The sequence below is a fragment of the Metarhizium brunneum genome, chromosome 2 (genome assembly GCF_013426205.1).
Source record: "Metarhizium brunneum chromosome 2, complete sequence".
Taxonomy (NCBI): Eukaryota; Fungi; Ascomycota; class Sordariomycetes; order Hypocreales; family Clavicipitaceae; genus Metarhizium; species Metarhizium brunneum.
This window is the reverse complement of record NC_089423.1, coordinates 5,885,810-5,907,695: the sequence shown is the minus strand read 5'-3', so window position 1 is coordinate 5,907,695 and position 21,886 is coordinate 5,885,810. Positions and strand designations below refer to the sequence as shown.

Below are 21,886 nucleotides of genomic sequence, written 5' to 3'. Positions count from 1 at the left end.
GGCCGCTTAACCAAGCTCCTCCGCATGTACATACATATGTATGTACATACGTACCTGAGATCAGGGCACACGCCTATTAAGGTAAGCTTTGGGTTACCTCGCTGTCCCGCCCCATTCTCACGACCCTTGGCCCTGCTCCGGCATCTTGTCCAAGACACCAAGCATCCATCTTGGCCTCATTCATCCCCTAAACGGCATCTGCCGCATGAGGAAAATTAAGAATGGCATGCCTGTTTCAGATTAAGTGGCGGGAAGTTGTAGCGGATCCTCCTGTTCAACAGTCTACTACATCGGAGCACTCTGTACGGAGTACATTTGCCCCTTCGAGGCCGTCACCAGCGGCACTGTCAGTTAATATGAGATTACGTATTACCGGGTACATGTTTACTCCGTAATGCTGTAAATAGTAGCTGAGTCTGATGGACGTGCGATTTCTTGACATGCCCAAAAAAGCTGAGACAGTTGCCAACGCTACAACTTCGTCACCCGAGTTCCAGACAAAACCGTTAAGAAACTAAGAGTGTATAGAGACATCATCCGGTTATTAACCTTTCGGCACTTCATGTGCTCTATACCGGCAAGGATTGGCGGGCATCGACAAGAGGGTTATAGCATGATGGCACTCTTGTGCCGTCTGTCAGTCACTGCAGCTGACATGCTCCGTGCTGTCTCGATGAAGTGGCTCTTGCACCGACTCGCATTCCATCGTTGAAGAGACAATACCAGTAAAATATGTCTGCCTGTAATGTGGAGGCCACATTATCGCATTTCGTGACGTCGCAATATATTTTCGTGAAAAGAGAGCTGCATGTTTGACTTCCGGAAGAGACGGCCTCTGATCGATGGCTACGAGGGCTGTGCGAGCATCAGCAAAGGAAGGCGCGATGCACCAAATAGACCCCGCCGCAAATCTTGAAGGAACTCCTCCAACGTTGTTCAGGAGTTGGATAGCACACAGACTGCTTGGATGACCAACAGTGACTATTGACCTAATCACTTTCTTTGCCACGATTTCGATCCTGCGCAGGATCCAGCACGACATCAGGGGAGCGCCAACCGAAGAACGCTATATGCGAATAGAGCAGTTGGCTGTACTGATGCTTGCCAACAATGCTGGAGCCCCTAAGCAGCTGAAGTCGGCGAGCCAGCGCTTCTACTAGAGCTGGAGATATGGGCTGAATACAACGTTATCGGCAGGTTTTCGCCCAAACGACTTCACTTCGAAGATGACAGCTTGCCTTTCACCGCCCATCTCAACGGTCTCTCTAGAGCTCTCCATCAGCGACCACCCCAGGGGTGGTGCTTGGCCATTCGCATACAAATTGTACAGGCAACAGTTTAATAACATGGAGGCACGATCAACCACACATGTGGCTCTGCCGCGGCTCGAGCTTGTGCGACTACTAGTTGCAGGTTCAGTTATTTGGGCTGGCGCAATCTGCGAGGCGTGACGACAATTTGCGTGCCGACTTACCCAGAGGCGTGGCCGCCACAAGCCAACCTCTGTCAGAGTGGCCGTTGAGCTGACACTGGGACGCGCGATTAAGTCGGGTGGCAACCGGCACGGAAAGGCGGCTGATGCAGTGTTTGCTCCACGGCCACGAACATGGTTTCATGTACGGAGCATGGCGCTCGTCTGCAATAAGGGATACGGAGAGACGGCGGCTGCATATCAAATCCTAAACCTTGGAACCCAGTTGGTCCGCAATATCCGCACCTGGAGAGGACAAACAACGTATCATGACGACGGCATAACTGATTAATACCGTGCCCACGAAGTACATACAAATTGGGAGAATTCTTCCACTCTAGATCCGGCTAAAGCGGATCTCCTATGATACAAAGCTTTGCTATCCGTTTTACGGAGAACTGGAGTTGCCAAGCAATTCCACCAGTGCCGACATACCCAGAGACTCGCCATAACCCAGCCACGGGAACCGCGGGCAACCTCCGTGGTTGCTCCATACGCACTCGCACTCCCGACAGAGAGAGAAATGTATGTATCCACGGCTTGTGTCTGACCAATGGCGGCCGTGTCTCAGCCAGGCAGCCTTGTGCCAGGTTGTGGTTCCAAACAACGACAGCCCCTTTCGTCAACAGGCTAGAGGAAAAATTAAGCTTAGGAGGGTAACCTATGACCTTATTGTGCCGTTCAAACGCCCTCTGATTGGTGGGTGCCACCATCAAGACCAAGACCGGCAACACACCCACCCAATATTACGTCGCCAGAATCACGGCAAAAAGAAGCCGGGTGACAAAACCACGTCTTGAATGAAGATGAAGATTGAATAACAGACCATGGCGGACGGCAACGGAACTTTGATTGAGGCTTCGTCACCAACTCCCCCCCACCTTCCCAGCGATGAAGGTTCACCGAGCCGATCCACGGTTGTCCTTCTACAGTGGGCTAGAGTCTTGGGCCCATTCATTTGACGTGGTAGTCGTACAAAAGAACTTTGTCCAGTGTCTGAATCATAGCGTTGCCCGACATGGAATAATCAACGAGCTTCTGTTATTCCCGGGAGGGGGGGCGAGTTATTAGGACAACCTTGAGTCGTGGTATCTGGCTATGGGACTACTCTATCTAGTAGTAGTACTCCGTGGAAGTGGCCATAGACGTCAGAGCTCTTGGCTTTTTGATGACTCTCCCGTCTTTGGTTTCTTGGCTCGGCCGAGCGGCACGGTTCAAGCTTTCGCGGTGTCAATCATTATTCCAGATCAACCTCCCCTGACAATCCCCCTGGAACATGGATTGCGATATTCTGTTTTACTGCTTGTCGGACCAACGTCTGTGTAGGAGGCCTCTAACCGTTGCAATTCGGCGTGCCTACGAAACCGTCTGGTTTGAGAAAGCCGCCACCACACTGTTCATTGGAGGCTGATTTGGCCTGTTCTTTATTTGGGGACACAAAGTAGGGGACCTGGGTCGGCTGAAGAGGCCAATGCTGTCATTAGGCTCGCAAGATATGGATGGCAACAGCACCAAATGTTGGATCCTGGAGGCAACTTATCTGCAACCATGACATTCACGAACTGGAAGCCACGGCGGGCGACTTGCGGTCAAGCCGGTAGGATGAAATAGAAGACAAAAGACTCGTCCTTTCGTACGCCTTTTGGCGAACAGAGTCGACCTTCCGTACCACGAATACCAAAAATGACATCGTATGGTTTGGGTGGTACTTGCAGCAGGTGAGTTAGTACTCCCGACTTTCGGGTTAGCAATGGGAAAGTTGGCGCCTTGCTCCGCAGCCTATGCTAATAGGCTTTCTCCTATTTTGCCGTTGATGCCGTTCCGAAGTTCCCAACAGGAGCTTTGGCCGGCACTTCGGCAAACCCTCCCCGTCGACAAACTGTACACATATCGAGCACCAAGTTGTACGGAATACGGGGTACGGAGTGCTGCGCTTATCAATTAATGGATTGCAAGACGACCAGCAACTACTATTAGTGTGTTGTTAGAATGGCGTTCTGATGCGCTGCGTGCTGGTCGGGCGACGCCACACCTGCTTCTTTGGCAATAGCTGCGCCAGACAAGCCAGATTGACTCCATCAAACGACCCATAAAAGCTTGTCCTCGGAGGACGAACAGGGCGTCCCCAGTCAATCCAAGCTAGCGCTGTCTGCCCTTCTACTCCGTACATTTGAATGGAGTATTGTACATACATACATACTATACTACTCCGTACTCCGTACAGCAGATGCAATATTTATTCGCACAAACCGAGGGTGGGATATTAACTGGGACAGCGAGGCGCTCGCACCACCGAGCAACCAGAGCCACCGGAAGTCACCGCCAGCTCCAGATGCCTGGAGGAGGCGTGGTAAGCCTGGTAGAACACGAAGTTCGGGAAGCAGGCGGGAAGGACACATATTGCTCTGAGAGCACGCTATTCGGCCTTTCCTCTCTGCCTTACTGCACCCACGCCACTGTCTCCTCGCAAATACCCCTCCGTAGTCCCAGCGTTTATGACCCCTGCCATGCCACCCCCCTTCTCGGCTGTACGGCGCCGACTTATCCATGGCACTTATTCACGTTGATCGCTGGCCTGCCTGTCCCTTGCTCGTCACTCACGTCACGCACAGCGCCTTGCCCCAACCTTATTTCTTCGCCTTTTCCTGCTTCTCTCATCTCTTTCCTTGATTTCATGGTAATCTTTGACATCCGTCTCTTGACCGACCTTAGAGGTATCTTGTGTGAGAGCTACCGTTAAATCCTGATAGGCATCCCTTATGTTTTTTCACGGCAACAATTCAAAGCGGCGGCCAACAGCAACAGCAACAGCAAAAGCAAAGCAGCAACGACGACAACAGCAGCAACGGCGACAACAGCAACAACGACGACAACAGCAGCAACGTTACTCTCAGTTTATGTTGAATAAATTATCGGCTTACATAATCGGTGGCAGAACATATCTACCCATTACAAAGTGTACACGAACATACTATAATATATTATAGTATAAAGAGCAATTAGCCGGTAAGTCGTCGGTGATTCATTTATGCAATGAATTTTTGTCGGGCCTGCGAAATGAGATTTGGATCCCTGCTTTCATTCACCTCTGCTTTTCTTACACGAGCATAATGAGATGAAGCGCCCTTCATTTGGACCGACGTCTCACTTTGGCGCACAAACTATCTTTCTGTGGACCCAAGCCATTCAACATAGTGTTAGTACTCCCTGGGCCCAGCATCTCTTGTGTGTGAGTCATGATTCGAAATGCTCTCAATCGGGAACCGCGACACCAAGAAATGTTTTCTGGTCCGGCTGCAAGCTTTGTATCGCCCCAAGTGTGGACTGGAGTCAAGGCACGCGGTGTACCAGGAAACTTTACCAACATCGCCTCTGGCCGCCTGTGGTCCACTCCCGTGGACTCAAAAGGTTACAACGAGACTGCCAAGACGTCTCCCACAGCCCCCCTTAAGAAGCATGGTGGCAGATCCTCTCGTCTCAAGTTGTTATGCACATCGCCAAAGGGCAGCGCCTTGACAGCAAAGAAGGGAAACTTAGGCCGAGTGGATCTCAGCAGATCAACTTTACCGGCACGGACCAAGATGACGGCAAACCTTCCCACTCAATATACTTCACGGTCGCTCTGGGCCGCCATCGGCATGGCGGGTTCCACGCTTGCTGCGTCTGGTCTTTCTTGCTTGACGTCGTAGCCCAGAAAGCATCTTGGCACCACCCATAAGAGAGCTCGTCTCCCTGCTGCCTCGCCCACATTCATTACCTACCACCTTGTCACCTGTCTGGAATACTCCTGTCGCTGCCATACTCTGCCATACTCTTTGTTTTATTCATCATCCCAAGAGCTTGACACTATGCCAGTCTCTTGCCCTGATGCTGATCAATCTCTCCCTAGGCTCGACTGGTTCGGTTCACTCGGTACTTTTTAACCTGAAAGGGTTGGCTGCCTGCTGCGTCGATTTGGGCTCAGGTACTCACCAAGTTTTCAAAAACTTGAGTGATTCGCCTCGAGTTCATTTCTCCAGAACCCCATTTTGGTGTAGTTTTGCGCCAAATTTGACTATTTTCTCCCCAGGTTTGACGTCCTGCGGAAGCAGGTACGGTTAACAACCGTCAAAACGGATTCCATCAGTTCAGACAAGATGGAGACGTACCACGGCTTCGTGCGTACTCCCGGCGACGCCATCAAATTATTCGAGGCATGTCGGCTGGGGCTGCTACCCAGAGTACAGCGTCGGCTTTCTGAAAAGGAGAGGCAGTCGATTCGCTCCGGTTCCGTCTTTGTATGGGACGAGAGGGAAGCTGGCATGAGGCGGTGGACTGATGGAAAGTCCTGGAGTGCTAGTCGTGTATCTGGCAGCTTCTTGACCTATCGTGAAATGGAAGGCAAGCGAGGGGGGGGATTTGGAAGTGGACGACGAGGCGCCGGGAAGACACCTGATTCTGGCCGTGGAAGCGACGAGGACCATGATGACGGCGAGCCTGAGGGCTATCGATACAAAGCCGACGGTTTGATGAAGCAGTCTTTCAGCATCATTACCTCAACTGGCCAACACCTTCATCTGATTTCATACTACTCGCGCCCTCAACCAGGCCAGCCTGAACTCCCTCAACCCAGCTCCGATCCTTCTCTTAGAGGAATCGCCCCTCCAAAGGGGATGTATCCAGAGTCAAGTATGGGCGAGACGAACCAGACTCCTGCTCTAACCCGGGCACCGATGCAACAGCCGTATATGATTGCTCCTCACCACGCCCACGCCCACCAACAAGCCTATGTTCACTACGCCCAGCAGGGATACGGATGGCCACCATCGCCTGCCGCTACTCCTCCATACGCACATTACGCGCCGGCTCCATTCCCGCCGGGTACTCATCTTCATTCTCTTCATCCTCCTCACATGACCCAGGTTTCTTCGCAACTCCCTATTGCATATGCGGCGTCTCACTATACTCACGCACCACCGCCGCCACACTACGACCGTCCTTCACTTCCACCCCTGCCGCAGTCCAAACCCGCCTCGATCCCAGCATACCAACGGGGAGCATCGCCGCCTAGACTCCAAGACTCTCCCGGACACAGGGAACGACTGGGGTCACATGGACCGCTGCCAGCACTCAACTCTGTCACAGCGCCGATCCCACATCCAGGCATGACACCACCGACCCGAAATCACAGCGTGAGCCCGCCAAGAAGTTCCCACGAGAGCGGTTTGCCCAGTGGCTTTCCCAGTGGTCACAGATCCAGCTTGTCAGCGCTGCTCCACCCTGCTAGCGACTCTTCTAGTAGCAAACCTGCTAGCAATGGCTCCAGCAGTAGCAGCCCACGGATAAGCAATGCTGCCTTGGAGAAATGCGGTGTCAGCGAGGATGCTAGAGCGTTACGAATGCTGGACAAGAAATTCTGTATTTAAGCCCGGGACTTGGGAAGGTTGGGACATTCTATTCTCTGTTATATATTTGGATATGAGGCCGGCGCACCCTCTTTTTGTATGATGTCTTGAAGCTTACATGAATAGCGTTGCTTGGGTTATGGTTGAGCGTGTACAGTCTGGCAGAATAAATTTACCCATTAAGGAGTATTTACTACTATACTACAGTATATTATACTATGGATCGTGATACCCAGGTACCGGACCTGGTCAAATGTCTACGTGCGCGGCCCCTTGTTCTGGTGACAGCGCAGCCATGATAAGCCAGGTCCTCAATCGTCACCAATCTCCAGAAGTCTAATGTATCCAATAAAAATCTCTTACGAGCCGTCTTGTCATAGCTGATAGTCAGGGGCCAGGCAGAAGAGGGTACCTTTTGCCTTTGACTGCAGATACCCGTCATCCCGGTTCACTGCGTCTAATCTAAGTTATCAAGGTTGAAGGCGCGATTTTTTAAAAAAGTCTTTGACTAATCTTGACCCACGCAATGCATACGAAAGGAGTCATGCAATTGAACGTGACAGCTAAGCATGCCCAAGAAGCAGTCTTCTTATCCCAAGTTAAACCCCATTCTGTTATAAACATATCAAAGTAGTTGATCGAAACCTTAAAATTTCCCATTGAGGCAAGGTGGATTCTGCCAAGAGAGGCAATCACTTTCAATCATGGTACAGTTGTGGCAGAGTGCAGAGTCGGCGCAGAGCCAAATACAAAGGTGATGATGCGTCATCCATTTATGTATCTTTCAGCAACGATTGCGTGGTGGAATGTAACTTTTTTCTAATCGGATGATGAGATCATGAATTGGGCTACCTAGAACGCGGCGCTTGCAAAATCCTCTCACGAGCGGACCGAGCCTCCCCAGCCTGCTCCCGGGGCCCTTTACAGGACGTCGGGCATCGTCAAATGAGAGGATCGCCCGCAACTAAATATAGGATTGACCGTTGCGAAACTCGTGCAGCTACCCGCCCGCGCAGTTGGTCGTTTTGGTGATGACGCGGGGGCGGCCGCAGTCCACGAACGACCGGCCGGTCGGGGAGGTTGCCGATTAACACCGAGGTTAAGCACCGGGTGTTCTCTTTTTTTTTTTTTTTTTTTTCTCTCAAGGCCCCTATGACGTAAGAAGTTGGAAAGGTGGCATGCCACGCTTCAGCAAAGTTTATGCAATTGCGTTATTTCGAGGTGGAGTTGGGGGTATTGCCGGGTATGGGCTAGGCAAGGGGTCTTACGTTTTCGAGAATAAGCTGGCGATTGGCGATTGGCGATGAATCGCGGATGCGCCGGTGCTTTTAGTTTCTCGTCGGCAAATTCGGAATCTCCTGGGGTCATGGAGACTAAATGTATATCGTCATGCTGCTATCTTCGAGGAGGCATACGACATCAAGGTATCGGATTGTAAGGAGGAGTGCGTGTATCGGAGGCCAGGTGGCCGCATCTTACAAAGTTCACTCATCTAGTGCTCTCGAGTCTCGACTATATACTCTATTGCCTATTTTGGCACTCGTGTATAGTTCTGTGGGTCCTGATGAGTCTTTTTTGAGGGAGACGTGTCTTCATGCCAGCCACGTATTTGTTTCTCCTTGTTGTTGTTTTCAGTTTGCCGTGGTGTAAGTGAGCTGATGGAAATGTGTAGGGCTTATGAACTCACAACTACTCAAAATGGAATGAAGAAAATTGCTGTCATCGAAATCCTTTGAGTGCCTCGTAAAATATACATGATAGATACGATACATATATCTGAATATTATGAACTGGTGCATCCAGTTCAGCCGTAGGTCAAACCATTCATATTAAAAACAGTCCTTTGTGCCTTTATCAACCACATGCCAGTCACCATTTAGCCTTGATGGCTCGTTTCTTCAACACTGCAGACTTCTCATTCAAACCATGGAAGTCATGAGCATCCAAACATGCCTGTCGGCTCAACATGACAGCCCCTTCCTCACCGCCCGTACGATCTCTCATCTCCTCCTCGTACTCGTCAACGGCAGCCTTGCGTGATACCTTGCCAGAATACATCTTTTTGAGACATTGTACGAGGTTATAAGCGTCTAGCATTCCGTGGTTGGCAGCTTCACCGCGATACATGGTCATGGCATGTGCTGCGTCACCCACGAGCGTCACCCGGCCGTCACGATTATCCCAATCGAAGCATGGCCAGTCTTGAATTGTGATTTCCAGCGCTGGTGCTGATTCCGGAATCTGTTCGACTGCTTGACGAAGAAGTGGGTGAAATCCAGCAGCACGTCGCTTCATTTCGGCGACAAGCCCGGCATCGCTGGGCGGGACCTCGTCCTTTTCGCTCTTGACCATCCATGATGTGATGATCTGAACTCTGTACCGCTCGTCATATGTCCCCTTTGTGCCGTTTACCTCGGGAGACTCCATCATGGACACCCAGAGGAAGTGTCCGGTGACGGGATGGCAGCCCTGGAAGAGCAAAGGGTCAATGTCGCGTAAAGGCTTGGCCTGTTCCGGGGTCATGTCTACCGCAGCACCGATGAACCGTACGGGAAGTTGGTGGTTTCTGTAGTTGTCCGGCACGAGAAACTTTCTTGTCTCAGAGTTGGTCCCCTCGGCGCCGACAATCATGCTCCCTTCTACTGAAGAACCGTCTGTGAAGTGAGCGCGAACGCCCCCTTTTTCACCATTGGCTAGCTCAATGCTGTCTAACCGTTTCCCCCATCTTACATGGTCCGTGACACCTTGGAGGAGAGCCTTGCGCAACTTCTCGCGGTTGACCCGGCGCCGCTTGTTAGGTGGGATGCGGAATTTGGAATCTAGAGTTTCGAGGTTGATGAAGAGAAAGTTGCCGTTGTCGTTGCGGCCAACCTCTGGGTCGACTTGGACGTTTTCAACTGCCTCAAGGGTGGCGTCGTCCAGTAGTTCAACGAGGAACGGTAGTGCCCAATGAATTGTAATGGCCCAGCCATGACCGCGAGCGTCGATGTGGTCGTCGCGCTCGTATACTTCAAAGGGTATGTTGGCCTGCAAATGGGCAAAGTTAGCGAATTCAGCAACAAAGAGCCAGCAGCGCTCAATCGGCAGGCAGGCTTGTTCGTAAAGCCGTTGGAAGGACATGGTATTACCTTTTTGAGGCCGTGAGCAAGGGTCAAGCCAACGACTCCAGCGCCGCTGATAATGACAGGCTTTGCAACGAAACTCATAGTGATTATGCTTGCGGATGTTGAAGGTGGAGCCTGGGCTTAGTTATGCGACGTGCCCGTATGGCGGCTCAGGACAATATTTGTTGGTTTTGCAAGTGTCCAAACAATGAGCATATAATTGTTGCAAGCCCAAGTATCTCTTGCCTCCTCCCTCCCAAAGCCCAGGCTTATGTAGACATTACACGGCATCAATTACATTACATATTACTGGTGGCAATTAATCTGAAAGAATCCGGGGTTGGACCAAGTGGGGTCGGTTGGCAGCTTGGATCCCCACAACTCCGATGACTTACATACATACTGATAAGACCAAGGTTCGCAGGTAGCGCGAGCAAGCCATCGGAACTTTGGTCGTGATGAACAAAGAAAAATCCCGAGTTGACTACTGTGTTGCGCGCCCAAATGATTCTTGGAGACTGGCTGCCCATCGGATCTGGCGCTGTGGCCGTCGGAAATCGTCCCTAGGCGGCTCTTTCCTTAACGGCCGCGGATCGCACTTGCCCTGCGCCAATCAATGGAAGGTTGCGTCCCCCCACCCAGGTAGCCAGCGGACCGCGGCGGGCTGGTGGATGCACTGGCGGCAAGTCGGCAATAGACGTTGCACCGCACCTGCGACTCTGAGAGTTGCAAGGTACGTACCCGTACTGCTTATCTCTTTAGCCGCGAAACGGCTCGTGGAGACTTGCTTACCTAAGAAAATTGTATGGAAAAGGAGGCCCCACGAGCCAGTTGGCAGCTAACGCGAAATATTTTGCACCAGCATCAGATTCGGCTTTGGCACGTGACGCGACAAAGTTTAGCCGATCCGACGAGACACCACGGTGGAGCAGCCTGGCTTTTGCTCCCTGCATCGCTTTTTGGACTCCAGAAGCTGCTTGCACCAGATCCATGCAACCGATCCGACGCGCGACTAGAGCTCTTCGAGTGCTTGGCCGTGCCGATTGACCACCGTCGCACGACACATCGCCGTAGCAGCAATTGCAGACCAGAGCATGCTGGTGTAAGCAAGCCCGCTGTATGCTGCATTTCCTCTAGCTCTGGCACCATTGCTGTGCCGCAGCCGCCGCCATGTTCACCTTCTGCCCGCTTCAAGGCGCGCTGTCCGAGTCCACGGCGTCGCAGTCACTCTTGGAGCTTGATGGGGGAGTCAAAGTCCTCGTCGGTCTCGGCTGGGACGAGACTTTTGACCTTGGGAAGCTAGAGGAGCTGGAAAAGTGAGTTGTTCGACCTAGTCATGAATATATCCTTGATCGTCTGATCTGTCGTGCTGACAACGAGACTTTGCCTTTTGCCAGACAAGTGCCAACTCTCTCCTTGATCCTCCTCACCCATGCAACAGCCTCCCATCTCGCTGCCTACGTCCACTGTTGCAAAAACTTTCCATTATTTACTCGTATACCCGCCTATGCGACTCGACCCGTCATCGATCTTGGCCGATCTCTGATTCAAGACCTCTATTCTTCAACGCCCGCCGCCTCCACCACCATTCGCCAAACTTCTCTATCCGAGATAGCCTACGCCTACACACAAACAGCCGCCACGGCGCAGAACCTCCTGTTGCAGTCGCCTACTCCCGACCAGATTGCCCGATACTTCTCCCTGATCCAACCCCTCAAATATTCTCAACCGCACCAACCTCTCCCGTCTCCGTTCTCACCGCCGCTGAATGGGCTTACCATCACCGCATACAATTCCGGACACACTCTCGGAGGTACCATTTGGCATATACAACATGGTTTGGAGTCAATTGTTTATGCGGTGGACTGGAACCAGGCACGAGAAAATGTCTTTGCAGGCGCAGCCTGGCTTGGAGGGGCGGGAGGCGGCGGCGCCGAAGTAATAGAACAGCTTCGCAAGCCTACAGCCCTCATTTGCAGCAGCCGCGGTGCACAGAAATCGGCACAGACTGCCGGCCGCGCCAAACGAGACGAACAGTTACTCGAGACGATCAAAACCTGTGTTACCAAGGGAGGTACCGTGTTGATACCTGTTGATTCTAGCGCCAGAGTCCTGGAATTGTCCTATCTTCTCGAACATGCGTGGAGAGCAGACGCGGCCTCCGATAATGGTGTCCTGACCTCGGCCAAGTTGTATCTTGCTGGCCGGAACATGTCGAGCACCATGCGATACGCCAGGAGCATGCTGGAATGGATGGACGATAACATCGTTCAGGAATTCGAAGCTTTTGCCGAGGGTCAACGGAAGGCGAATGGAGCTGTTGAAAAAAAAGAAGGCGGACCATTTGACTTTAAATATCTTCGACTCCTGGAGAGAAAGGCACAGGTTTCAAAGCTTCTGGACCAGGTGGCCTCTGCCCAAGGTGAGGTAGCAAAGGGACGGGTGATTCTTGCAAGCGATACGAGCATGGAGTGGGGTTTCTCCAAGGACGTCTTGAAGGGGCTTGCCAAGGACCCAAACAATCTTGTCATACTGACGGATAGGCCGACCATTGCCAAGGATGATAGGCCCTCAATAGCGAGAACTCTATGGGAATGGTGGAGGGAGAGAAAGGACGGAGTGTCTGTGGAGCAGACTAGCACCGGCGACAATATCGAAACAGTCCAAGCAGGTGGCCGAGAGCTGGAGATTCGCGAGGCCTCCCGGCAAGCGCTTGAAGGCGACGAACTTGCCGTGTATCAACAGTGGCTGGCTACCCAACGGCAGCTTCAAGCAACCCAGCAGACAGGCACTGCTGGGTCTCTTGACGGCCCAACTGATGTTGTCGATGACGCCTCTTCAGAGTCATCTTCAGACTCTGAAGACGAAGATGGTCAGCAACAAGGGAAGGCACTGACGGTCTCAGCCACCTTGGGCCAAGCAGGCCGAAAGAATGTTATTCTCAAGGATGAAGACCTGGGCATCAATATTCTCATCAAGCGTAAGGACGTCTACGATTTTGACTCGCGTGGCAAGAAGGGTCGAGAGCGATGCTTCCCAGTGGCCATTCGGAGAAAGAGAAATGACGATTTTGGCGAATTGATTCGACCCGAAGACTATCTCCGAGCTGAAGAGAAGGATGAAGACAATGCCGATGGCAGTCATCTGGCTTTGGACGACGACAAGCTAGGCAAGAAGAGAAAGTGGGATGATGTCATCAAAGGCGCAAACGGCCCCAATAAGCGACCTCAGCCTGGCAAGGGTGTTGCTGAAGATGGTGATGACGGCATCAGCGCAGACGGCCATGCAGCCGACGATCTAGACGATGTAGAAGACACAGAACCCGAAGAGCCGGCGGGTCCCTGCAAGCTGGTTTATACCACTGAAACGATCCAGGCCAAGCTGCGCATCGGCTTCGTCGATTTCAGCGGCCTCCACGACCGCCGAAGTTTAGACATGCTCATCCCCCTCATCCAACCCCGCAAACTCATCCTCGTCGGCGGCAACCACGAAGAGACTATGAGTCTCGCGGAAGACTGCCGCGCCGCCCTCGGCATGGACGGCGATAAAGCCGTCGACGTCTTCACCCCTTCGGTCGGCGTCTGGGTTGACGCGAGCGTCGACACCAACGCCTGGGTCGTGAAGCTCGCGGACCCCCTCGTCAAGAAACTCAAGTGGCAGAACGTACGGGGCCTATCCATTGTCACTATCAGTGGGCAGCTCCTCGCGACCAATACCACGGCCGAGGCTACTGAACCCAGTGATGAAGACTCCTCCAATAAGCGCCAAAAGACGGAGCCTTCCACCGCCGTGGCCCTCACGTCCACGGCTCTCGCAAACTCTTCGGGCGTCCTGCCTGTCCTCGACGTCATCCCTTCGAATCTCGTGTCGGCTGCCAGGACGGCCGCGCAGCCTCTGCACGTAGGAGATTTACGACTTGCCGACTTGCGAAGGGCTATGCAGGGATCCGGGCACGGAGCCGAGTTCAGAGGAGAAGGTATCCTCGTTATCGACGGGTCAGTGTCTGTACGCAAGACCGCAGAAGGGAGAATCGAGGTGGAGAGCGTGGGATTGCCAGTTGTGGGAAGGAGGAATACGCTCTATGAAGTCAAGAGGGCCATCTATGATAACCTGGCTGTTGTGGCCGGGGCATAAAGCACGAATGGGAATTTTGTACAATCCGGTAGCCAGGGGCGGAAGCGTGTATTTTATATCTGGGGCATCGAAGACGTGGTGTGCAGCTGCTCACGTAGTAGATATGATGGCATAGACAACAGACACAAGAGGGATTTATGAAGCGGTTACCTGGGGGGAACAGAAGTAATAATGACATTTGTATCTGATATTATTTCTATAGATGATGGCTCCGCTTGCGTCGTCTCACATCAAAAAAGGTGGGAGGTTAAAAAAAACCCCACGATGCCCATATCCCCCGCTCTTGACTCCTTTTTTTTTCTCGGTTTATTAAAACACTGGTATTATGGGACAATCCAAACGCCGAGCAATGCACGCTATTCCAAGATGAAAAACACAAGTCGGGCAGCCACGGCGGTAGAGTTCCTCGGCGGCTCAGTCCTTTGCTTGCTTCATGCCCACCATTTCATACTCGCCGGCCCCGTCCTTGCCACGGCCCCTCCCCCTGCCGCGCGAGAAGCCGTCGTCCTCGGCGCCGCCGCGGCCATCATCGTCGTCGTCGTCCAGACCGGCCTGGCCCTCCTCGGCAGCAACCTGGCCGTGGGACGCCGCGGCCGGCGCGGAGTTTGAGCCGAGGATTCGACCGCCGCCAAAGAAGACGGGCTGCAGCTCGCGGTAGCGGCAGCCCCACATGCCGAGGGCGACGGCGACGGCGGCGGATGCCATCATGGTCATCCACCACATGGAGTGTCTGGGGAGGGAGCGCGCGTACAAGGTCGTGAAGACGAGGTGCAGGAGGTGGATGGTCAGGGCGAAGTCGGGGACGAGCTTGCTCCTCGCGATGAGGACGACGATGGCGACGGCCCTAAAACCGAGGGTTAGTGAACTCTTGAGAGAGGCACGAGTTTGCACTCGCAAAGGGGCGGGTTCGCGTACATGCAGAGGCCGCCGTCAATCAGCCAGATGAAGGACAGCAGCCAGCCCTGGGTTGTGTCGCCGCGCACGGCGTCCCATCCTAGTATCATGTCGACGCTGAAGCTCATGCCTGCCACCAGGGCGGTGAAGAGCATGAGGATGCCGGCTGTCGTGTAGTAGAGTGCTTGGAGGGTGGCTATTTGTGTGGCAATCTTGAGCGGCTGGAGCTCAGATAATGCGCCGGCTCGTGGGGGCTTTCTTCGCCGAGCCATGGTGGGATGTGGCCGTGGTGAAGGGTGCGCGCCCCAGTCGATGTGGGTGGGATATATGTAGGATCAGGCGTGAGCCGAAGAGTTGGCGGTGGTGAGACGGGAGAAACGTGAGAGCGCCGGCGCTGATGCTTGTGTAGGCGACGCGATGTGGTTGCCTTGGCCTGGAATGCACAGTCGTGGGGGTAAAGGATGGCAGAATCCGGGTGACTGTAGTAGAAGGACGAAATGTATGTTGCGTGCGTGCGCTCCGGAATAAAAGAAGAACGGAATCTAGACGTGGCAGGAGGCGGGATAGTCACCTGAGGACGTCGACATTGTCGAGGGTTTGTGATGGTGTTCAAGCCATGTGGTTTGGCTGCACTCAACTCGGTGCCTACAGTGGGCCGTTGAAGAGTAGCTGGGCTGGCAGATGTTGTTGGCTCACCGCCCGGGATTCTGCCACTTCTCGCCGTAGCTTTTGAAAGCTTCCGATGGCAAAGCTCCACCAGTCAGTCACATATCACGAGCAAATACGCAGTTACGGAGTACATCATCCACACGCCCAATATTTTGCCGGCCAAAAGTCTGCATCCGCCAGCTCTCTCCTTTGAAGAACCAATTCGACTCCATCGAACGCTGATGACCGAGCACGTCTGATACAGAGGCGCACATCCCGCACAATCACCAACCACCTCCTCGGCTCCGCCGCCACCACTCCATACAACACAAACCACCCGCGCACCCGTCCGGCATCACAATGAGCTGGTGGCCGTTCTCGTCATCCTCGCGCAGCGACGAGATCCGCTCCGGCACGGCCATACCCACGCGCCAGGAGCGCGCGGTGTGCTGGGCCGCCCGCGACGCATACTTTGCCTGTCTCGACGCCCACGACATCCTCGACGCCAACAAGGACGCCGCCGCGGCGAGGCGCGCGTGTCCCCGCCAGAGCGACGATTTCGAGCGCGACTGCGCAGCCGCCTGGGTCAAGTACTTCAAGCAGTGGCGGGTGGCGGATATCCAGAAGAAGAGGCGGCTGGACGAGCTGAGGAAGCAGGGCGCGCAGGAGATGGAGGTGTCGACGACGTTTGCGCCGGATGGGGGTGCCGGGGCGAAGGGCACGGGGAAGGAGGATATCCAGGATATGTTGGAGAGGAAAAAGGTTAAGTAGTGCCTAGTTGATTGCATGGGAGCGATGCGGGGAGGACGCTTTCTTTTTTTTGTGTGTGTCCATGTAACAACAACAACGGGAGAACTTCATGTATACGATTATACGCCACACAATGAGTTGGCCTCAGCGGTTAGCTGTGTACAGTACAATATATGTTCCATGTATGAGATGATTGGGCAGGTACGTGGTGTGCAGCCTCGGCGGACGTCTGGGCTTCGTGTTTTCTTGCGACTCGCTCGATATTCTCTAAACCGTGGCAGCTAGCATATCAACGAGCCACGGAAACATGTAGCCAGTCCGTTTGAGATGCACGGTGAGCCCAAAATAAGCGTCGTTGAGCAACTTGTGGCCAAGACTAGCCGTGGTATAACCCGTGAAAAAAACCAACATGATGCGTCTATCATAAACCCAGTCCAGTCCATATACATATTGCCGTCGTCACGCCGTGCAAGTCCCATTGACAACGAAAGAAACACAAAGAGGGAAAAAACAGCCGAGCCGCTGGCGCCACAAGTTCAAATATCATGATTCCGCCCAACCCGCCAACCACGCCGCCCCATGAATCCCAAATCTCATCTCTCCATACAAAACAAAACCCTGCACTGATTTTTTGCCCACACCCGCCAGAGTCCAGACGTCCTCGCTCAAAATACACCCGGCGAAAAGTCGAGAATCGTCGCCTTGTCCAGCTTCTGCAGCACCTCGAGCACGAAACTGGCCTGCGCCGGATCCTCGTTGACGTAGTAGTCGCGGTCCTGCTCGCTCTCAAACTCGACGACAAAGGCGTGCGTAGAGCCGTGCTGCCGAGCTCGTTTCAGCACAGCAACTTTAGAAATGCGCGGGCGCGTCTTACCTGGCAGCCCTCGATGCTCCTGTCCAGGCCGCCCATGGACGACTTGATGTACGGCCTCTTGGAGGCGGGATGGAGGCACTTGCTCCTCAGGCCGAGCATCTTGTCGCAGAGCTGGAGGAAGAATCGAGGGTTGGCGGTCAGCGAGGAACAGCGTCTCGATAGGGGCCTTGGGACAGGAACGCACTCACATCGCGGCGCTGGTCTGGCGTCTGGCCGTCCTTGAACTAGAAGAGGACGACGTGTACTACCGGGGCCATGGCGGTGTTTTCTTACGTCTTTGTGTAGGGGTTATTATTCTCGTCGGTGGTCACGCCTGGTGGTGAGATGGGGGGATTTTCGGTATCGTGAAGAAGCAAGCTAGACAGACAGCGTCAATGTCAAGCACCCAAGCTTGGAACTACGCATGTCTTTTTATGCTTTCTCTTGCAAAGATCCAAAGTGTCATCGGCCACGCCTGTCAACCAGTATCCAGTGGAGCGCCGTCAGAGGCAGCGCCGAAGCGTGTCGGCCGCGCATCATCACGAGTCTTGTTCCCAAGAGGTTGAGTTGAACCTCTCCAGAGACAGCGGTACAACCCCGAAAAACAGAGGGCCTACCGAGGCAGTAAGCAGAGCGATCTTTGTCGGGGAATGGAGGGATGGAGGGATGGAGGGCCCTGGTTGCATATCGACATGCCCATGCGTAATTTGTGATTTCCGACAAAAGAGATGGGAATCACTCCGCCGATAATCGGCCATTTTTTATTACTTATTATTTATTCCTGCCTCGTGTAACAGCAGCTTATTTTGCGCGGGTTGTACGACAAACTCCGACAAAGGCGACAGGTCGACAAGCGACGATTTTCGGGGAGCCGTTTGCATACATGGATGTGTCTTGTCTCTCTCTCTCTCCCTTGGTCGTATCCGTCTACGAATCACCGTCACCGGTTCCGACGCGGTTCACACAAACATGACGGATGCTGGTACTTTTGAATAAATAAAACGGCATAGTGCCCCATGAACCAACCATTTCGCTGAAATTTACAAGCCGCTGCCGCTGCCACGTCCGCGTCCGCCGCCCACGATGGCTTCACTTCACCTCACCTCACACTTCCTCCCTCCCCCTTGCGCAGGGCCACGAAAGAGCCAGCCTTTCACGCCCTCCTCGCCAGCCGCGGCCTCACATCAGGATCAGCCCGTACGTAGCCAGCCCAACCACCACGGAGAGCTTGCCCAGCCCCGGCTGCGACGGCCTCCGCCCGGCATTGTGCATCAGCGGGTTGGGGATCGTCGTCGTCGGCCGGCCCGTCCGCTCCCTCGTGTACCGCTCCCTCGTCGTAGAATTGCCGTCCGCCCTCGTAATCACCGGTCCGTCCGTCTTCTCCCACGCGGATGCCCTTGCCGTAGTCGTCGCCTCTGTCATGGCGACGGTCGACGTCATGCCCATGGTTCCGGCTGCGTCAACCGCCGTCGTCTGTGTCTGTGTTTGTGTCTGCATCTGCGTCTGCGTCTGCGTCTGCGCCAGCGCCAGCCCAACCAGGCTAATCAGCAGGGCGAACAGGTTGGCCATTTTCCCCGCCATGATGAGTCTATTCGGTGTCTGTTTGGGGGCCGCGTGGGAGAACTGTAGGAAGCCGGGGGCGAGCGCTTCCTGCATGGGAAAAAGAAAACCGGCGAGATATCTCAATTCACCAAGGTTTGAGACTTTGTTTTTTTTTTTTTTTTTCGTATCGAGAACAAGGAGAAAACAGAGTGTGTCAGTTCGACTTGGGCTGTACAAATGGAGGCATCCTCGCAAGAACCGTCAACTCCTTATATCTATACCACTCTCTGCGCTGGCCGACGCGCTGCAAACGGTATGCAATACTCGTCGGATCGCGGCGCCCTCGTCCAGTCAAAGACCGACTATTCGGTGCAGAAGCTCTCTACGTGTCTGCTTCACCCACGACTGGCACGCCGAGGGCAATACTATGTTGTGGCGTCTGCTTCTCCCTCCCTTGACATCTCCACATACCACGCTCCAAGAGAGAGACAATTGGTGCCAATTCCGGGCGGCAGCTGGCGATTTTGTGCCAAGGCCGCTTTGGTCCTTTCCCCCTTGCCCCTTTGCTGTGGCTGGCCATGTGGTTTTTGTTGTCAATCAATTCCTGAGCGCGTGGGCTTGCGTGGCTGGTCTGGTCTGGTTCGACTCGAGGGCGCAGGGGAGATTTGGGCCGGGAAATAGATTGAGATGGATTCTCGAGCCGCAGATAGCCTTCGGTATGGGGGTTCCAATTTATGGCTTTGTCCGTGTTGAGGTGGCAATCGACGTTGCCATCTATCGGATGCCAGCGATGCGTGTCCCGGAGCCATCTCAATTTGGGGAGATGAGTGTCGCGCATTTATTGGTTTTCCTGCCAGAGTAAAATGTGCCGGTGAACTATCCGTGCCGGGTTATCGATTACGCAAATGCCACTCGAGCGAATATACACCACTGGGCATCCATCGCAATACATGTACTCACCAGTAGGCGACCTCTATAGCCGCCAAAAGGGTGGGAGAATCTCGTCCTTCATCACCGACACCGAATAGCCCCATCATATCATATACCTAAACCGCGGGCTATCATCCCCCAGCTCCATCAACTCCTCCTCCTCCATATCCCGAAACTTCTCCTCTATCACACCGGCCTCCCGCCTCTTATTCTGCCGCCAGTACCAAAACCACAGAAACCCGTAAATCGCCGTGCCCATGCCCACCATACTCAGGCAGACAGCATGACCGCGAATATATCTCGGGGCATCGGGCTTGGGGCTTGTAAAACGTCAGCATGACCACGCTCGCCAACATCCCAAAAGAGTAATACCAAATAAATACGCGTTGAAGAAAAAGAGTGAGGGAGGGGGTTGCCAAGCAGCCAGAGACTTACTAAATAAAAGCAGACATGACGCCGGCGGCATTGCCAAACGTAAGCTGCAATCCCGTCGACGTTGCTCTCTTGCCGTACCGCGGCGAGTTGTTTGGCAACTAAGTCGTCAGCATACTTCTCAGCCAGATGTCCGCGAGACCGACGGGAAAAAGAAAGAAACACAAAAAACTTACCCACGCCAACGGCAGCCCGACAACAACATACAACCCGCCCGCCACCAGGAAACACGCAAAATAATGCACACTAGTCGCCACGTCCGCCAGCAGCACTCCGTAGCCGACCACGCTGATGGAGCCGAAAATGACACAAAATAGACCCCTCATCTGCATACGGTCCGACAAGAATGCCGTGCCCATGTAAGCCGCCGCGCCGAGAAAGTAACACGGTATAGTAAGGAGTTGGACCTGCGCCGTCGTCCACGTCCCCAGCGCCTGGATGATTGTCGGCAAGAAGGTAGAAAAGCCTGGGCTACGCATTAGCAAAGCCGGAATGCCAAACAGTTACCAAGGAGAAGAAGAAAAAAAGACAATCAAAAACAAGCTGGGCCAAAAAAGGGGTTGGGAAGGGGGCAGGGGGCAAGAAATCTCACCGTAAAGCATAGTATCAACCCCAAACTGCGCAACGTAAAAAGCCCAGGCCTTCCAGTCCGTCACAGCCCTCAGCACATCCCTCTTCTCGATGCCGCCGCCGCCCTTGGTGCTCCCATACTCCCTCCTCCTCCTGATCTCCATGAGCGCCTTCTCAGCGTCGTCCAGGAACCACGCCGTCTCAGCATCGTTCGGCAGCACAAAGTACGTCACCACGCCCAGGACGACGCTCGGGATGCCCTCGAGTATCAGGATCCACCGCCACCCGCCGAGGCCCTGCACGCCGTCCATGTGCCCGATGCCGTAGGCGAGCAGGCCGCCCAGCGCGCCCGCCGCCGCCGCACTGACAAACAGGTACCCCACGCGCAGGGCGAGCTCGTTCCGCGTGTAGAAGAAGGTCAGGTAGATGTTGAGCCCGGGGAAGAGGCCCGCCTCCACGGCGCCCAGGAGCAGCCGGCACGCGAGCAGGCTGCCGTAGGACGTGACGAGGCCCATGAGCGTCGCGACGAGCCCCCACGACACCGTGATGAAGGCGATCCAGCGCCGCGGCGTGAAGAGCTTGAGCACCAGGTTCGACGGCACCTCGAACACCATGTACGTCACGAAGAAGATGGATATGGCCACCTGGAACTGCGACGTGCTGAGGCCGAGGTCCTCCTCGAGCCCGTAGAGGCGAGCGTTGCCGAGGTTGACTCTGTTTCCTTTCTGCTTAGCCACCAGAGGAGCCCGTTGGAGAAGGGAAAAGGGGGGCAGGGGACAAACCTGTCCACGAAACTGAATAGGTAGATGCCCATGATGAGCGGGATGAGATACAAGTCCAGCTTGCGGACCAACTTCCTCTCATCGACACCCCGACTCGCGCTGGCCAAATCTTCCATCGTGGCCCTCCTGCCGAGAGGCGCACCGTCGCTGGAACTATCGTTCCCGGAACGCTCTTCAGGCAATCCCATCTCGGTCAGTTTGGCAGTCTGTCGTTGCGCAATGAGGCAATTGTGCACAAAGTTTGCGACCTTTGGCGGTCGGCGTTTGCTCAGTCACAGGCTCACAGCCGACTGGCACAACTCATACGTTTCGTGTGATCAATGGCCTGCCTGCGTCGCAAAGAGCTGTGTGTCCTAAGCCGTGTGTCCCATCCCGAGACAATAAGACGAAAA

The 21,886-nt window shown here is 54.1% G+C and overlaps 9 protein-coding genes across 9 annotated transcripts; 4 read left to right on the top strand and 5 right to left on the bottom strand.

Annotated features, from left to right (window-relative positions):
* Window positions 1-884: 884 nt before the first annotated feature.
* G6M90_00g047370 (uncharacterized protein) lies at window positions 885-1,160 on the top strand (the record flags this gene model as incomplete). The annotated part of the gene is made up of 2 exons (XM_066130428.1): window positions 885-931; window positions 1,028-1,160. 2 exons carry the CDS (start codon window positions 885-887, stop codon window positions 1,158-1,160), a joined length of 180 nt encoding a protein of 59 aa, XP_065986511.1.
* A 4,447-nt stretch (window positions 1,161-5,607) lies between these two features.
* On the top strand, window positions 5,608-6,876 carry pac2 (cAMP-independent regulatory protein pac2; the record flags this gene model as incomplete). The annotated part of the gene is made up of 1 exon (XM_014689369.1): window positions 5,608-6,876. The coding sequence occupies one exon, from the start codon at window positions 5,608-5,610 to the stop codon at window positions 6,874-6,876; it is 1,269 nt and encodes a 422-aa protein (XP_014544855.1).
* A 1,848-nt stretch (window positions 6,877-8,724) lies between these two features.
* On the bottom strand, window positions 8,725-10,061 carry G6M90_00g047350 (uncharacterized protein; the record flags this gene model as incomplete). Its single annotated transcript, XM_014689368.1, has 2 exons — window positions 8,725-9,882; window positions 9,984-10,061. 2 exons carry the CDS (start codon window positions 10,059-10,061, stop codon window positions 8,725-8,727), a joined length of 1,236 nt encoding a protein of 411 aa, XP_014544854.1.
* A 1,068-nt stretch (window positions 10,062-11,129) lies between these two features.
* cft2 (Cleavage factor two protein 2) lies at window positions 11,130-14,093 on the top strand (the record flags this gene model as incomplete). The annotated part of the gene is made up of 2 exons (XM_014689367.1): window positions 11,130-11,275; window positions 11,357-14,093. 2 exons carry the CDS (start codon window positions 11,130-11,132, stop codon window positions 14,091-14,093), a joined length of 2,883 nt encoding a protein of 960 aa, XP_014544853.1.
* Window positions 14,094-14,507: 414 nt separating this feature from the next.
* Window positions 14,508-15,259, bottom strand: SYS1 (the record flags this gene model as incomplete). Its single annotated transcript, XM_014689366.1, has 2 exons — window positions 14,508-14,937; window positions 15,009-15,259. The coding sequence occupies 2 exons, from the start codon at window positions 15,257-15,259 to the stop codon at window positions 14,508-14,510; spliced, it is 681 nt and encodes a 226-aa protein (XP_014544852.1).
* Window positions 15,260-15,995: 736 nt separating this feature from the next.
* Window positions 15,996-16,406, top strand: new16 (Cytochrome c oxidase subunit 6B-like protein new16; the record flags this gene model as incomplete). Its single annotated transcript, XM_014689365.1, has 1 exon — window positions 15,996-16,406. The coding sequence occupies one exon, from the start codon at window positions 15,996-15,998 to the stop codon at window positions 16,404-16,406; it is 411 nt and encodes a 136-aa protein (XP_014544851.1).
* Window positions 16,407-17,050: 644 nt separating this feature from the next.
* Window positions 17,051-17,358, bottom strand: G6M90_00g047310 (uncharacterized protein; the record flags this gene model as incomplete). The annotated part of the gene is made up of 2 exons (XM_014689364.1): window positions 17,051-17,206; window positions 17,260-17,358. 2 exons carry the CDS (start codon window positions 17,356-17,358, stop codon window positions 17,051-17,053), a joined length of 255 nt encoding a protein of 84 aa, XP_014544850.1.
* Window positions 17,359-18,417: 1,059 nt separating this feature from the next.
* On the bottom strand, window positions 18,418-18,894 carry G6M90_00g047300 (uncharacterized protein; the record flags this gene model as incomplete). The annotated part of the gene is made up of 1 exon (XM_066130427.1): window positions 18,418-18,894. One exon carries the CDS (start codon window positions 18,892-18,894, stop codon window positions 18,418-18,420), a length of 477 nt encoding a protein of 158 aa, XP_065986204.1.
* A 919-nt stretch (window positions 18,895-19,813) lies between these two features.
* Window positions 19,814-21,682, bottom strand: G6M90_00g047290 (uncharacterized protein; the record flags this gene model as incomplete). Its single annotated transcript, XM_066130426.1, has 5 exons — window positions 19,814-20,030; window positions 20,146-20,243; window positions 20,319-20,608; window positions 20,735-21,426; window positions 21,495-21,682. The coding sequence occupies 5 exons, from the start codon at window positions 21,680-21,682 to the stop codon at window positions 19,814-19,816; spliced, it is 1,485 nt and encodes a 494-aa protein (XP_065986614.1).
* Between the last annotated feature and the right edge of the window lie 204 nt (window positions 21,683-21,886).